Source organism: Phascolarctos cinereus, unplaced genomic scaffold (assembly GCF_003287225.1).
Source record: "Phascolarctos cinereus isolate Bilbo 61053 unplaced genomic scaffold, phaCin_HiC Scaffold_4;HRSCAF=312, whole genome shotgun sequence".
Classification (NCBI taxonomy): Eukaryota; Metazoa; Chordata; class Mammalia; order Diprotodontia; family Phascolarctidae; genus Phascolarctos; species Phascolarctos cinereus.
In genome coordinates this window covers 488870660-488884280 of record NW_027555847.1, presented here as the reverse complement: position 1 = coordinate 488884280, position 13621 = coordinate 488870660, and the positions used below count along the sequence as shown (strand labels likewise).

General features: G+C 35.7%; 1 protein-coding gene across 2 annotated transcripts in view; it reads right to left on the bottom strand.

Moving 5' to 3' along the window:
• Nucleotides 1–13621, bottom strand: part of NOL4 (nucleolar protein 4) — a 449007-nt gene that overhangs the window by 327587 nt on the left and 107799 nt on the right. For both annotated transcript variants that reach the window (XM_078153441.1, XM_078153440.1), the window contains exon 3: nucleotides 585–696. In XM_078153441.1, the coding sequence (XP_078009567.1) occupies nucleotides 585–696 (112 nt within the window). The remainder of the gene's footprint in view (nucleotides 1–584; nucleotides 697–13621) is intronic.

Below are 13621 nucleotides of genomic sequence, written 5' to 3'. Positions count from 1 at the left end.
CTCTGTACATCAGGGGATAAATCAGCCCAAGTGCATCTCTCAATATAACTCACTTAATCTCACAGAGCAATTTATATATCACAAACCTCTAGATTACCATGAAAGAAAACAAAAGCCAAAGAATTAAAAGTTTTGAGGTGAATATCTGCTTATTCACTGAATCCTATTTATCCACTTAAGAAATATGGACTCAGTGAAATGGAAGGGACTCGGAAAGGTTATGTATTTCATCCTTATACCTTCATAGAAGACCACACACAAAGTATCCAAGGCAAATGAAAAGTAATCTAGTTTTAAGCTACCATACAACCATCTTTGTTAAAAAAAAAATAAAACAACCCTACACATTTCTCAGAGAGGATGCTCATAGAATATTCTGTTGAGGACAAACAAGGGTGGCTGAGTTATACTTTAAGTAGATATCTGAGATTCACTACCTTCTAACTGGAGTAAATGAGATGATCTGACTTGTTGAATTGTTCCAGTCTACCACATTTTTTATGAACCCTAACTTAAAATAGGAGATATAAATTGGTATGATGAATAAAATGATTTTACATCTCAGCATTTGACTCTGAAGCTACCTTTATGATCTGCTCCATCTGGGTTTAAATGCATTCTCTTCTGGCACTCTGAGCAGCTCATTAGAAATCGTGTCACCGCTTCTCTCGGTAGGAAGGCATAGCTCTCTGAAATCTGAAATGATTCACAAATATAGGTGTTATTATATAAGGTATTGAACATGATTTAACAGAACTGATCATTATATTTCCAAATAAGGCACTTTATATCATAATGGCAGGAAGCACAATGAAAGCATGCACTGCATACCATGCATCATTTCAAGAAATATCTATCCAATTTGATTGTGTATCACCTAATGTTGATAATTTGTGATGGGTATGGGGGAGCCAATCAGTCATATCAGCATGGGTTTTTGTTTATAGTTCTGTATTTTTAAAGAAAAAATTCATAGTTTGCAGATACCTAGGGTAATTTTCTCAAAAACTAAAAATTCACCAGAAGTATTTTAATAGTTCTGGTACCATTAAAAATAATTCAGTTTTAACCTCTAATTTTTTAAAATTGAGTCCCAAAAGAAACAGTAAATGTTGAATTTTTCACTATGACAGTATCTTCATTGTTTTATCATGCAAAATAATATTTTATGTAAAGGATTGATAAATCTTTTTTGAATAAGAACTCTTACATTTGTCAATACATTTTCTCCAAAGTTTTTCCATTCCACAGAAAATGACACACCTGGAAAACATGTTGGCCATCTACTTCTTTTTATATTTCACATCAGATTTACATATTTTATGTTCATATTCTATCATAAATTCTGTCATAGCAAATGTGCCTGAACTTCTACCACCAAGAATAGATAGTTCACAATTTCAGGACTGTCATCTACAAGCTGGTTAGATACTAACACTCCTATCATAGCAAATCTGTAAGTCTCAACTTTTCAAACAACTTTCCTGTTTTTTAGAGACTTCCTAACATAAAAGTGAACCATCATATATAGGATAAATTACTAAATGTCACTAAACGAAAGGGAAGGACACACCTACTAGGACTCTGCTACTGAGAAAGCTGATGAAGACATCATTCTTCTATCAAATCATTAGCACTATAACAAGCAGGAAGTGTTTGAAAAAATGTTAACTTAAAAAAAGATATAAACTACATTTCAAAATTTGATAAGGTAATCACCATTTTTCAAGTTCAATACATCATTCCCATTATAAACTCTGATGGATTTAAAATCAACAGAAAAGATGGGAAGTTATGCACCGAAAGATAATCCAGTGTTACTATCTAACACTCCATTAGCACCAATAGGGTCAACTTTTGATTAACCACATTAATAGAGGTGTACAGTGGTGCACATATATAAACAAACGATAATTCAAAAGGCATTAAAAATGTGGCTTTGGCATCCCTTTTTTTCAAGCCGCACATTTACCTTACTATTTTTTTTAATTAAATGACACAATTAGTTTTGAGTTCTTTATTACACACCACTGGCTACCAAGTGTAAGTGGTCAAGAAAAGTGAGGAGTAAAAGGGGAAAAATAGTCTAGGATAAAAATTGCTATGGACAATGCACACATAGTTAATTTAGTCTACACTGTCTCAAATCCCGAAAGTCAAACCTCTGATCTTGACTTTATTTTTAAGGATGAAACTTTTCTGTGGCTTTAAATTTTTTTTTTCATTCTGGGCAGAGAGAGAGAGTGAGTAAAAGAGAGAGAGCAAGTGTGAGAGGATCAGTTTGAAGACACTTTACAGTAAGTTTTCATATCAGAGATTTAATAAGGAGATGTTCAGTATTTTTAAAAAAATAGAGTTCAGGTTTTCATTCTCCTTTTATACGGAAGAAAACACAATACTCCATGGACTTCTGTATTGAAAGGGGAATACAGTTTGGAGTATCCGATAGCCTATTTTAAAATCTCTCTCAGAAATCAAACCTGAAAAATTGTCATCAACATATATTCAGTCAATATGCCTTTATGACAGTTTAATATATCTGAAGTTTAAGCCCATTGAAACTAATGGGGCTGACCAATGGATTCATTAGCACCCTGGGTTTGACAGGCATGCTCCATTTGTTTTCATCAAGCATTCCTATCAAATCTTTGTTCCACTTACATATAAAAGAAATCCTCCATAGGGAGCAAATAAACTTATAAAGCCTGGATTTTGATGAGTAGCCCCATTAGTTTCAATGGCATTGACCCTGTTCTCTACTTTCCTTTTCTTGTAATTCCCAATACTATTTTTTCTGCAGAATCTCTTTCTAAATAGACTTAGGCTTGACCTGACTCATTTGTATAACTCATCTGACCATTAGCACAGTTTGAAGTTAATTTCTTTTCATTAAATCATTTTTCAATCATGACACTCCCACCCCCCACCAGCATATTTTGCCCTACAGCTAGCAAAACATATGCATGATAGTCAGACACATAAAACTGTAACTGCAAAGTCCCACTTTTGTTTTATTTGCTTTAGAGAGCAGTAAAAAAATAGTGTTTATTTTTAATGAAAAAGTTCTTGGCATTACCATATCCATTCTGATTAACAGAAGCATTTCTTTTGAAAGTACTTCTCTGGATGTTGGGAAGCCATTTTAACCTGCCACTATCCCAGGGCTCCTGTTCCTTTACAGTATTTCTGCTTTTTGCCTCCTACTCATCCTTACCAATTCTTCCTGCTCAGGTCAAAGAGACATGGATGACAAGAGAAGGAGAGCCACTTAAAGATAAATTGTCTGGCAAATATCCAATTCTCCTCCTGCTAAATTTCTCATCAAGAGAGAAATATGTGACTAATTCCTGATTTAGAGTTATTTCTATTTTCTGAGAGTAGATGTCAGTATAAGGCAACATTGCAATGAAGACTCAGAATTACTAGCTTTAAAACACCAGGTCATCTTTATGCATATGAAGAAAAAAAATGATCAAAAGTCAAGTCAAATCAATTCAACTAGCATTTAGTGAGCACCTACCGTGGGCTAGCCACATAGTACCTAGGATTCTAAGTACTAGGGATACCATGGAAAGGAAAAAAAACCCCACCAATCCCTTACCTCAAGGAGCTCACAAATGGGGGGCAATTTCTAAGGGTAGGTACTAAAATTAAGGAGAACTAGGAAAGGCTTTTTTGCAGACGGTGGGACTTGAGGTGAGATACAAAAGATATGAAAGAATCCAGGGAAACTCAGAGTTGGGGATGAGGAGGGGGAATGTTCCAGGAATGAGGGAGGGAAAGTAAAAACTCTCAAGAGTGGAAGAAGGAACATCTGTTGTGGGCAAGGAACAGCAAGGAGGCTGCTGTCACTGAATGAAAGAGTATGTGAAGCAGATTAAGGTGTGAGAAAATTGGAAAGGTAGGAAGGAGGCAGGTTATGAAGAATTTTATATTTGATGTGAAGGTAACAGGGAGTCACTGCAATTTATTGAATGGGGATGGGATGTGTGTGACATGGTCAGACCTGCACTTCAGGAAGATCAATTTGATAACTAAGTATAGGATGGATTAAAGTAGAGAGAGATGAGGCATGCATATCAACTAGCAGACTATTGCAGTAGTTTAAGTGTGAGATAAGAGCCTGTACCAAGGGTGTTAGAGGAAAGATGGTGGCATATACAAGAGATATTGTGAAGGACAGATCCACATACAATTCATCTATCCATCTATCTATCTATCTATCTATCTATCTATCTATCTATCTATCTACCTATCGATACATATATATGTATATATATATATACACATGCATGTTTATGTGTGTATGTTTATATTTACATAGTCGTACATATATGGACATGTGCATATAAGTATACATGTGTGTATGCATGCATGCACGTGTACATATATGGATGAGTGAATCAGCCTAGGTTTGACAGCATTAGCAAGTTGTGGTGTTGTGGGAGGAGAGAGAGTGAGGAGGAGAGAAAGAAAACACCTAGATTGCGAGCCTGGGTAATAAAAAGAATGGTTGGTACCTCTGGTCAGTAATAGGTAAGTTAGGAGGTACACTATAATGATACTCTCCCTAAATATATATATATTTTTTAATTTTTTTTTTTGGTTAAGCAATGGGGTTAAGTGACTTGCCCAGGGCACACAGCTAGTAAGTGTTATGTGTCAGAGGCCGGATTTGAACTCAGGTCCTCCTGAATCCAGGGCCGGTGCTCTATCCACTGTGCCACCTAGCTGCCCCATAAAAATATATATTTTTTTACCTTCCCATTCTATTCCCAACAAAATGTTCAATTTTAATCATAGAAAAAATCTAGAAGGAAGGAACAATAATTCAAAAACAGTTTTACAATATTGACAGAATCACTACAGGGGATTTTTAAAAAACACACATTGCAGAGATTCTGACATGCACTAAGTGGTGTTCATCCAGATTCTGACATTAGTTCACCATCATGTGTATTTTAGACAAGCATCACAGAACACTGAGCAGAGCCAGAAATTGAGGAGGAGGGTATCAGGTTAGTGAGCATTTGGAAAATTGCACACCTTTATTTACCCTGGTTGGTTGTCTCTGAGGGGAAAAGAAAAACGTCCCTTTCACAAAATTATGGAATCACAGGATTTCAGGGTTAGAAGAGTCTGCAGAATCCATCTAGTCCAGGAGTGGGGAATCTGTGGCATTGATGCCACATGTGGCCCTCTAGGTCCTCAAGTACAGCCCTTTGACTGAATCTAAACTTCACAGAACAAATCCCCTTAATAAAAGAATTTGTTCTGTAAAACTTGGACTCAGGCAAAAGGCTGCACCCAAGGACCTAGAAGGCCACATGTGGCCTTGTGGCTGCAGGTCCCCACCCCTGAACCCCAACCTGTAACTGAGTAATAATTACCTCTCCATCGCAATTACAACATTCAACCCTACCTCCACCCCTCAATGTTACTTGAGGTTCTGCAGTTCACACTAATTTTCTCATGATGATACCATTGATGGTTACAAATCATAGAACACATGCAGTAAATGTATGATAATTATGATGGTTAAAAAAAATCCAAACAGCAACAGAAAGACAAGTCGGAGGCAGGCATGAGTGTTCTACATACATTTTTGCTTTATTTTGTTTTCAGACCAGGTCTCTTTAGCTCACCCAGGCTAGAAGTACAACAGCCACTCATGGGTCATTCCAATTCTGATTGACACAATTTCTCTGGATGAGAAATTACGCAGGCTGGTGGCCCTTTGTTCCTTAGGGCTCATCATATTGTTGCCAGAGAGTTACAATTCAAGATTCCTGAACTCCAGTGATCCACCAGCACAACCTTTCCAGCAGCAAGGCCTACCGGCACCTGACATAATCCGAGGTCTAGTTTATAGCATGTTACCAATGATGCCTTATGTTCTAGAATCTATATGTAAAGCATTATCAAGGTGGATTATCCAAGTGGTAATTAAAAGAAAAAAAATGTAGACCTACAACCAATGGGTAAATCCTTTCTGGAAGATTTGTAGGGAAACAGACAAGAATTTCATTGAAAGAGAAGACATGCAGGGATGATGTTCTTGATCAGCAGAAGAAATACCCACCTAAATGAAACCATCAAGTCAATGAAAGTATCAAAATATATGTACAAGTATCTTTCCTTGACCTGCGCATATCTTCTTGCCAAATGCAACTACTTTCTGTACCTTACACTACAATAGCAATTTATATTAGAATTAAAAGATCTGTATCACTGTAAAATGCATTAGATTCATAGACAGTACTTTACTATGCACCCCCCCCATATCCTCATATTTGGAGATTGAGAAAAAATAAATATCTACATCTGATGATCAACTATTTCTGGGTTATTGGTAGTTTTTTGTTTGCTTGTTTTTGGCTCTAGCAGTTATTCAAGAGATATACTACTGTCTTATCTTATATATTGCTTATGACAGAAATAAACATGGGAATAAAGGACTGGGACAAGATTATCAAATTCTCTCTAATTAATAAGCTAACACTAGTCATTAAAAACAAAAAGATGACACTAGTCTGTTGAGCCTTTCAGGGCTAAATATATATATGTAAATATGTGTATACACACACACACACACACAGAGGATGTATATTGTGTATGTATATACAGACAGAGAATTTCCTAGAAGAGCAGAGATATTATTTTGTTGCAGTATCTTACAATTATTGTACACATCCATTATTTAATTTAATCATCAAAACAATCCTGTGAAGTAATTGGTGTTAGCATTTATCAACACTATCTGAAAGATGAATAAACTTATGTACAAAGAGCTTACTTGGATCACCCATGTTCATGTAATAAATTAGTGACAGTACCTGGTATTGACTTTCCTAACTCCGACTCCAATTTTTCAAATTAAATAAAGTAACACTGTAATTATGGTTGGCAAATCAATGTCTTGGGCAGCTAGGTGGGGCAGTGGATGGAGTGTTGGGCTTGGAGTCAGGATGACTCATCTTCCTGAGTTCAAAACTGACTTCAGACACTTACTAGCAGTGTGACCCTGTGAGAATCACTTAACCTGTGTTTTCCTCAATTTTCTCATCTGTGAAATGAGCTGGAGAAGGAAGTGACAAATCCCTCTAGTATCTTGGCCAAGAAAATCCAAATGGGGTCACAAAGAGTTGGACATGAGTGAAACAACTAAACAACAAAAATGACTACAGTGAAAATATACTAATGCCCAAGCTATATGTAGAAAGAAATAAAAAACCCAGAATCTTAGAGTTAGAATCTAATGAGATGATATAGTATAGCATACACCTAATGACAAATATAATTTCAAACATTCCATGAACTTGTTATCCAACCTTAAGGTGAGAAAAGAAACAATACCCCAAAGAAGTCAATTCTACATTTAGAGAGCTCTAATTATTAGGAGCTATTTTTTTAAAATATGAAGACCAAATCTACTTTCTCACAACTTAACACTAATTTTTCCCCCATTTTTGCCTCTAAATCCAAATAAAACAAGTCTAATTCTTATTCCATATGACATTCATTTTTTAAAATTTATTTATTTATCTATCTATCTATCTATTTATTTATTTTAGGCAATTGGGGTTAAGTGACTTGCCCAGGGTCACACAGCTAGTAAGTATCAAGTGTTTGGTCTGAGGCTGGATTTGAACTCAGGTCCTCCTGAATCCAGAGCCAGTACTCTATTCACTGCACCACCTAGCTGCCCCTCATATGACATTCATTTGAATAAATGAAGGCTGCAATCACATTTGCTCAATACCTTCCCTTCTTCAAGCTAAATAGTCTACATTCATTCAATCAATCCCTATTTACCACAGTCCTAACTACTCCCTCACCAACCATTCTCTTTGGGTGTGCTCTAGTTTCTTAGTATTATTTCTAAAAAGTAGAATCTAAAATTAAAAGTAGGAAGGGTAATGTTTGGGGGGAGCAGAAAAAGACTATCATCTCTTCTTTTAGACACTAGATTTCTACTAATGCAACAGCAAGTGGCGTGTGATTGGGAGGATGATTCTTCCATCCCCAGTCTTTTGAGGCAGTCACACAACAAAAGACCATGTGATGATGTTTTAATGTATTAACAAACATCTTGTGATCCCTTCACTAAGTATAAATACCTCTCTGACTGAGTCAAGAAGGGAACAATATGGTTGGCTGAGCACACCACTTAGCCACATTTCTGTGGGCTTCAAATTCCTAAACCCTAGAAAATGTCAACAGAAAGAGATTTTAAGCTGAGAGCTACTGATGGAAGAAACCACTGATGAAAGGAAAACAGGGAATTTATCTCTTCTTTTCCATCATCAGCCACAAAGCTTTGAAGGTGGGAGGGGATGCTACTTGAACAGGAGGATGAATTTCATCCAGTGTTTAGTAGAGACTCATATTCCAGAAAGACATGGATACAGAGAGGCAGACAATCAAGAGAGGAAGCAATTTAATAGAGTATGACCCTTGGCAGCAGAGAAGAGATTTGGACTGTGAAGCGTTATTGTTGTTCACCCTTCATTCTCAGAGGACCAATAATATTGCAAGAGTAATGTCTTGTCTTTCACTTGAATTGGATTTGAGTGAGGCAGAACTGTACAAAGTCATCAGCTATACTCTCTCCTCCAGAATCATCAAAGTCCAGTGGCAAGACAAAAACCAAGATGACTTGTGATGGCCCAGGATGTAGTGGGTGACCTTTGCCGTGTCTAATTCTTTTCTCAAAGATAGTTTATATGATAGAGAAGGACAAACTTTCTATATAATCTAGAAGTGGCATTTCTGCACAGGATCATAGATTTAGCATTTTACCAATGTCCTCAATTGGAAAAGAGTGAGTTTCCCAGGGTAACACAGCTAAAAAGAGTCTGAATTAGCCCAGGTCTTCTCATCTTCAAGTTTAGTGGTTCTATCCATTATGTCATACTGTCTACCTTCTTTCTGAACCATGCTTTCTCTAATTTTCCCTATCCCCACCTTCACACTCAAGTTACCACCATCAGAGGCTATGTTGATTTGACTTAGAAGGTCTTGTCAAGTTTTTTGTAGAATTTGAGCAACCAATAAATTGAGGAATGGCTAACCAAATTATGGCATGTTAGTAGTATATCCTGGGGACTCAGCTGAGAAATCTGCTTGGCAGAAACACAACATTCAAAAAGAGTTGCATTTGAACTTTACAAAGAGAGAAAGAACTTTTAGACTCCCTGTCCTAGGAGTTTTGAGTTGCTTTTGCCATACAAGTACCATAAGTAAATACCTCATTACTATTATGCTTTAAGCTTGAGCTCACTTTCCTCATGGACACTGTGTGTATTTGTGGGAGAGTATGCCCTAGGCTAATAACAATTTTTTTAAATGTTGAGTTCCAAATTTTCTCCCTCTCTCCTGTCTCTCCCCCATCCACTGGGAAGGTAAGCAATATGTCAATTATATATGTGGAATCATGCAAATTGTATTTTTATATTCGACATGTTAAGAAATATAGAGAAAACAAAGAAGTATGCTTCAATCTGCACTCAGAGTTCATCAGTTCTCTCTTCAGGTGGATAGCACTTTTATCATGGGTTCTTTGGAATCATCTTGGATCACTGTTTTGATCAGAGTAGCTAAGTTTTTCACATTTGGTAAATGTTATAATATATTTATTACTATATAAAACATTCTCCTTATTCTGTTCACTTTATTTTGTATCAATTCATATATTTTCCCAAGTTTTTCTGAAACCATCTTGTTTGCCATTTCTTATAGCACAATAGCATTCCATCACAATCATATACCATGATTTATTTGGCCATCCCTCAAATGATGGGCATTCCCTCAATTTCTAATTCTTTGCCACCACAAAAAGAGATGTTATAAATATTTTTGTACAAATAGGTCCTTTTCCTTTTCCTTTGATCTCTTTGGGATATAGACCTAATAGTGGTATGGCTAGGTCACATGGTATGCATAGTCATATTGTCCTTTGGACATAGTTCCAAATCATTCTTCAGAATGGAACAACAACAATAACATCAATGCCCAAAACCAACAACAATCTGGTACTTAGGACAGTGACTGACACTTAGAAGGTGCTTAACAAATGTTTATTGCCCGACTGATAGTACTAATAACAATACATATTTTATATATATATATATATATATATGTATATATATATGTATGTATGTATGTATTGCATTTATATAGCACTTTAATTTTTGCAAGGTGTTTTATAAATATTATCTCATTTGTTCTCAAAACATCCCTAGGAAGTAGGTGTTATCCCAATTTTTGCAAATATGGAAACTGAGGCAGACAACAGTTAAGTGAATGCCTAGGGACATACAACTACTAAGTTTCTGGGGCTGGATTTGAACTCAAGTCTTCCTGATAACCAGATATAGCCTTCTGGTCACTCTATCACCTTCCGGGGTGAGGGGAACCTGGGGCCTCGAGGCCACATATAGCCTTTTAGGTCCTTGAGTGTGGCCTTTTGAGTGAAACTAAGTTTTACAGAACAAATCCTTTTATTAATAGGATTCATCAGATGAAGTTTGGGGTCAAAGGGCTATACTTGAGAACCTAGAGGGCCACATGTTGCATTGAGATAGCATGTTCCCCACCCCTGAAGCTGCTTATGGGTGGGGGGGGATTGTTTTCATGTTATTTCTTGACAAAGAAGTAATTGAGCCTACTACAATGACTAATAATGGAAAGCACACCAGTGAGGGCTCATGAAATATAGCCTCAGAAGCATAGCACTACAGGGCTATCCACGGAACCTGAGGAAATAGCCTATTCTTTGGGATCCTAATCCTCAAATGTGATTTCATGAAGATATTATACAAGATCACATTAGTTTTATTGGCTGCCATGTCAAACTTTTCTCAGGTTGAACTTGTAGTCCATTAAAACCCTCTTATCTCTTTTCACATGCATTATTATCCATATATCCTTTCTCATTTTGTACTTATCAATATGATTTTTTAAACTCAGATGTAGGACTTTACACTAACCTCTATGACATTTCATTTTTGGACCATTGCTCTAGTTAATTGAACTTTTGGGATCCTGATTTTTGTCTCCTATCCTTTCCAGATTTGTTTCATCTACAAATTTGACAAGTGTGTCATCAAGGTTTTCATCCAAGACATTAATAAAAAACTGTTATACAGCACAAAGCCTAAGACATCTAGACTCCAGGAATATTCAAACTGACATTCCTCAAAACTGACATGGACCAATTAATGAATTTTTAGTATGGTTATTGAAGAGTTATGTCTCTAACTATATCGATATTTAGAAAGATTGGCAGCATGAGGAATTTTTAAAATTATTTTCTGAAATCTAGAAATGCTATGTCTAAAGCATTTCCTTTGATCAACCAGTCTAATAGGTCAACGAAAATAGATTTTTCTAAGATACAAAAAGAAATTGATATTAGCGTTGCTGTGTGCCCCCTTAGAGGTGACGTGAAATTCCCATAAAGAAAAGGGAAAGCTAGATATTGCAGTAGATAGAGTACTGGCCTTGAACTCAGGAAGACCTAAGTTCAAATCCTGCCTGAGACATTTGATACCTGTGTGACCCAGGGGAATTCTCTTAACTTGTTTGTCTCAGTTTCCTCATCTATAAAATAAGGATAATAACACAGCCTATTTCACAGAGTTGTTGTGAGGATCAAATGACATAACATGTATAGCACTGGGAAAAACTTAAATAAAAATGCTAGTTACTATTAGAAAAATGGTGATATTTTATGTCAAAATAGTTTAAAATATCTTTGGATCAATTAGGCAGTGAAAGCAACTAAAATAATTCCAAGGATAGAAAGTCATATTAATAATGATTAATTATTAATTAGTGGATTAAAAATTGTTTAGAATCATCCAAAGAAAGTCCAATTTACCAAACTAGAAGATCTTATAGTATATTTGTCTTGAACAGACAGATCAAATAAACAATGAGCTAGGTTCAGAATTTAATAGAAAAAAGATGGTTTGGAAATTATTTGAAATAATCCCAAGATTCTTCTTGAAATAAAAACCTCATCTTTTTCAACAGCTGTATGCTTCTGGTAATGCCAGTGTCTTCCCCTCTGAGATTACCTTCCATCTGCCTGGAATTTATTTTGTATCAACTGGTTTATGTATTTATGTAATCTCCCTTGTTGGAATGCAAGCTTCTGGAGGGCAGATACTGTTATTGCTTTTTTATTTATATCTTCAGGGTTTAGCACAGTGATTAATAAATGCTTATTAATTATTAATTGACAGCTGCTACTCAAGAAATAGTATAATCTCTGAAGAGTTAAAACTGTTAAAATTCAAAGAGTAATAAGAGATATATGATCGGTGTCAACTACAACACATTACTAAAAACTGGCATACAGAAATCAGTATGAAAGATATCACAGAAATGTGTTTGAAAAAGAAAGTTGTCCAGTCATATGGTGAGAGGGAGAGGTAACAGATGGATAACTACATGCTATACTGGTAGTCAGGTAATGTGCTGTTTCAGACGATCACAGATTTGGATCAGATAGTGAGAGAGGCAAGATTCAAATTCAGCTACTATGACTCCAGAGCTGTCTCTCTAAGAGACATAGAGTAATTTCCACTCCCTCCATGTCTCTCAGTATGTAGGGTATACTCTGTATAGAGAATATACGGGAAGACTTGGAAAAGAATTGCACTTGGTGACAAGGTGTGAAGGCATCACTGGAGAAGTGTTCATATCACTGAGATCACAGATTTATTGAAGTATCAGAGAATAATAACATAAAAGAGGTGTTTGGAGTTGGAAATTCATCCACTGCCATGAGTCTTCTTGGTGGGTAAAAAATAGTACCCTGAAGTCTCTGGTTGTCTTAATAAAATTGTTTAATACACATAAAATTATAAGATGATAAAATTATCTTAGCAGTTAAGCATGGTTAAAGTTGGTGCAATGTCTTGCAAATGCTTCGAGTACTTCTTTGCTTTTAAATAATAAAGGGACTAATTTTTCACAAAAAACCCCCTTTGTTAAGGATGTATGAGAATCTGGGGATAGAAAGTGTGGACATGTTGAAATATACACTTAAATAACATTTTTTTAACTTTAAGTTCTTCATGAGAATTGGTATAAATTTTCATTAAAGTTTACAAAAATCCAGCCAATTAAAAGCTCTTGCAGCAAAACTTTCACCATGTCATCACACACACATTAGTGTCATGCTACTCACGAATGGACCAATTCTCAATAAAAAACAGAAGCCTGAAAAAACAGAATTCCTATTCTACATTTCATTAACATTTGCATTTACCTACAGCTTAATTTTTAAACTCAATTTAGTTTGTTTTGGGTTCTATGCTTGCATTCATTTCAATGGACATGATCTACATTATCTCATCAGTTTCTATAATGAACACTTGAAGATAGAATATGACAAATATTACCTTCATGTCTCAAGAGATTTAAAGAATTCACTTATATGAACCACTGAAAGATCTCGCCTTTTAGGTTATACCCATAATATTCCCTTTGCTGACCACCATTAAGACCATGAGGCCAAAGTAACAATTGAACATAGAATTCATTCATCTTATTAAATTCAAGAAATAATATGATTACTAAATTCAAGAAAATTTAATTGAAATTATTC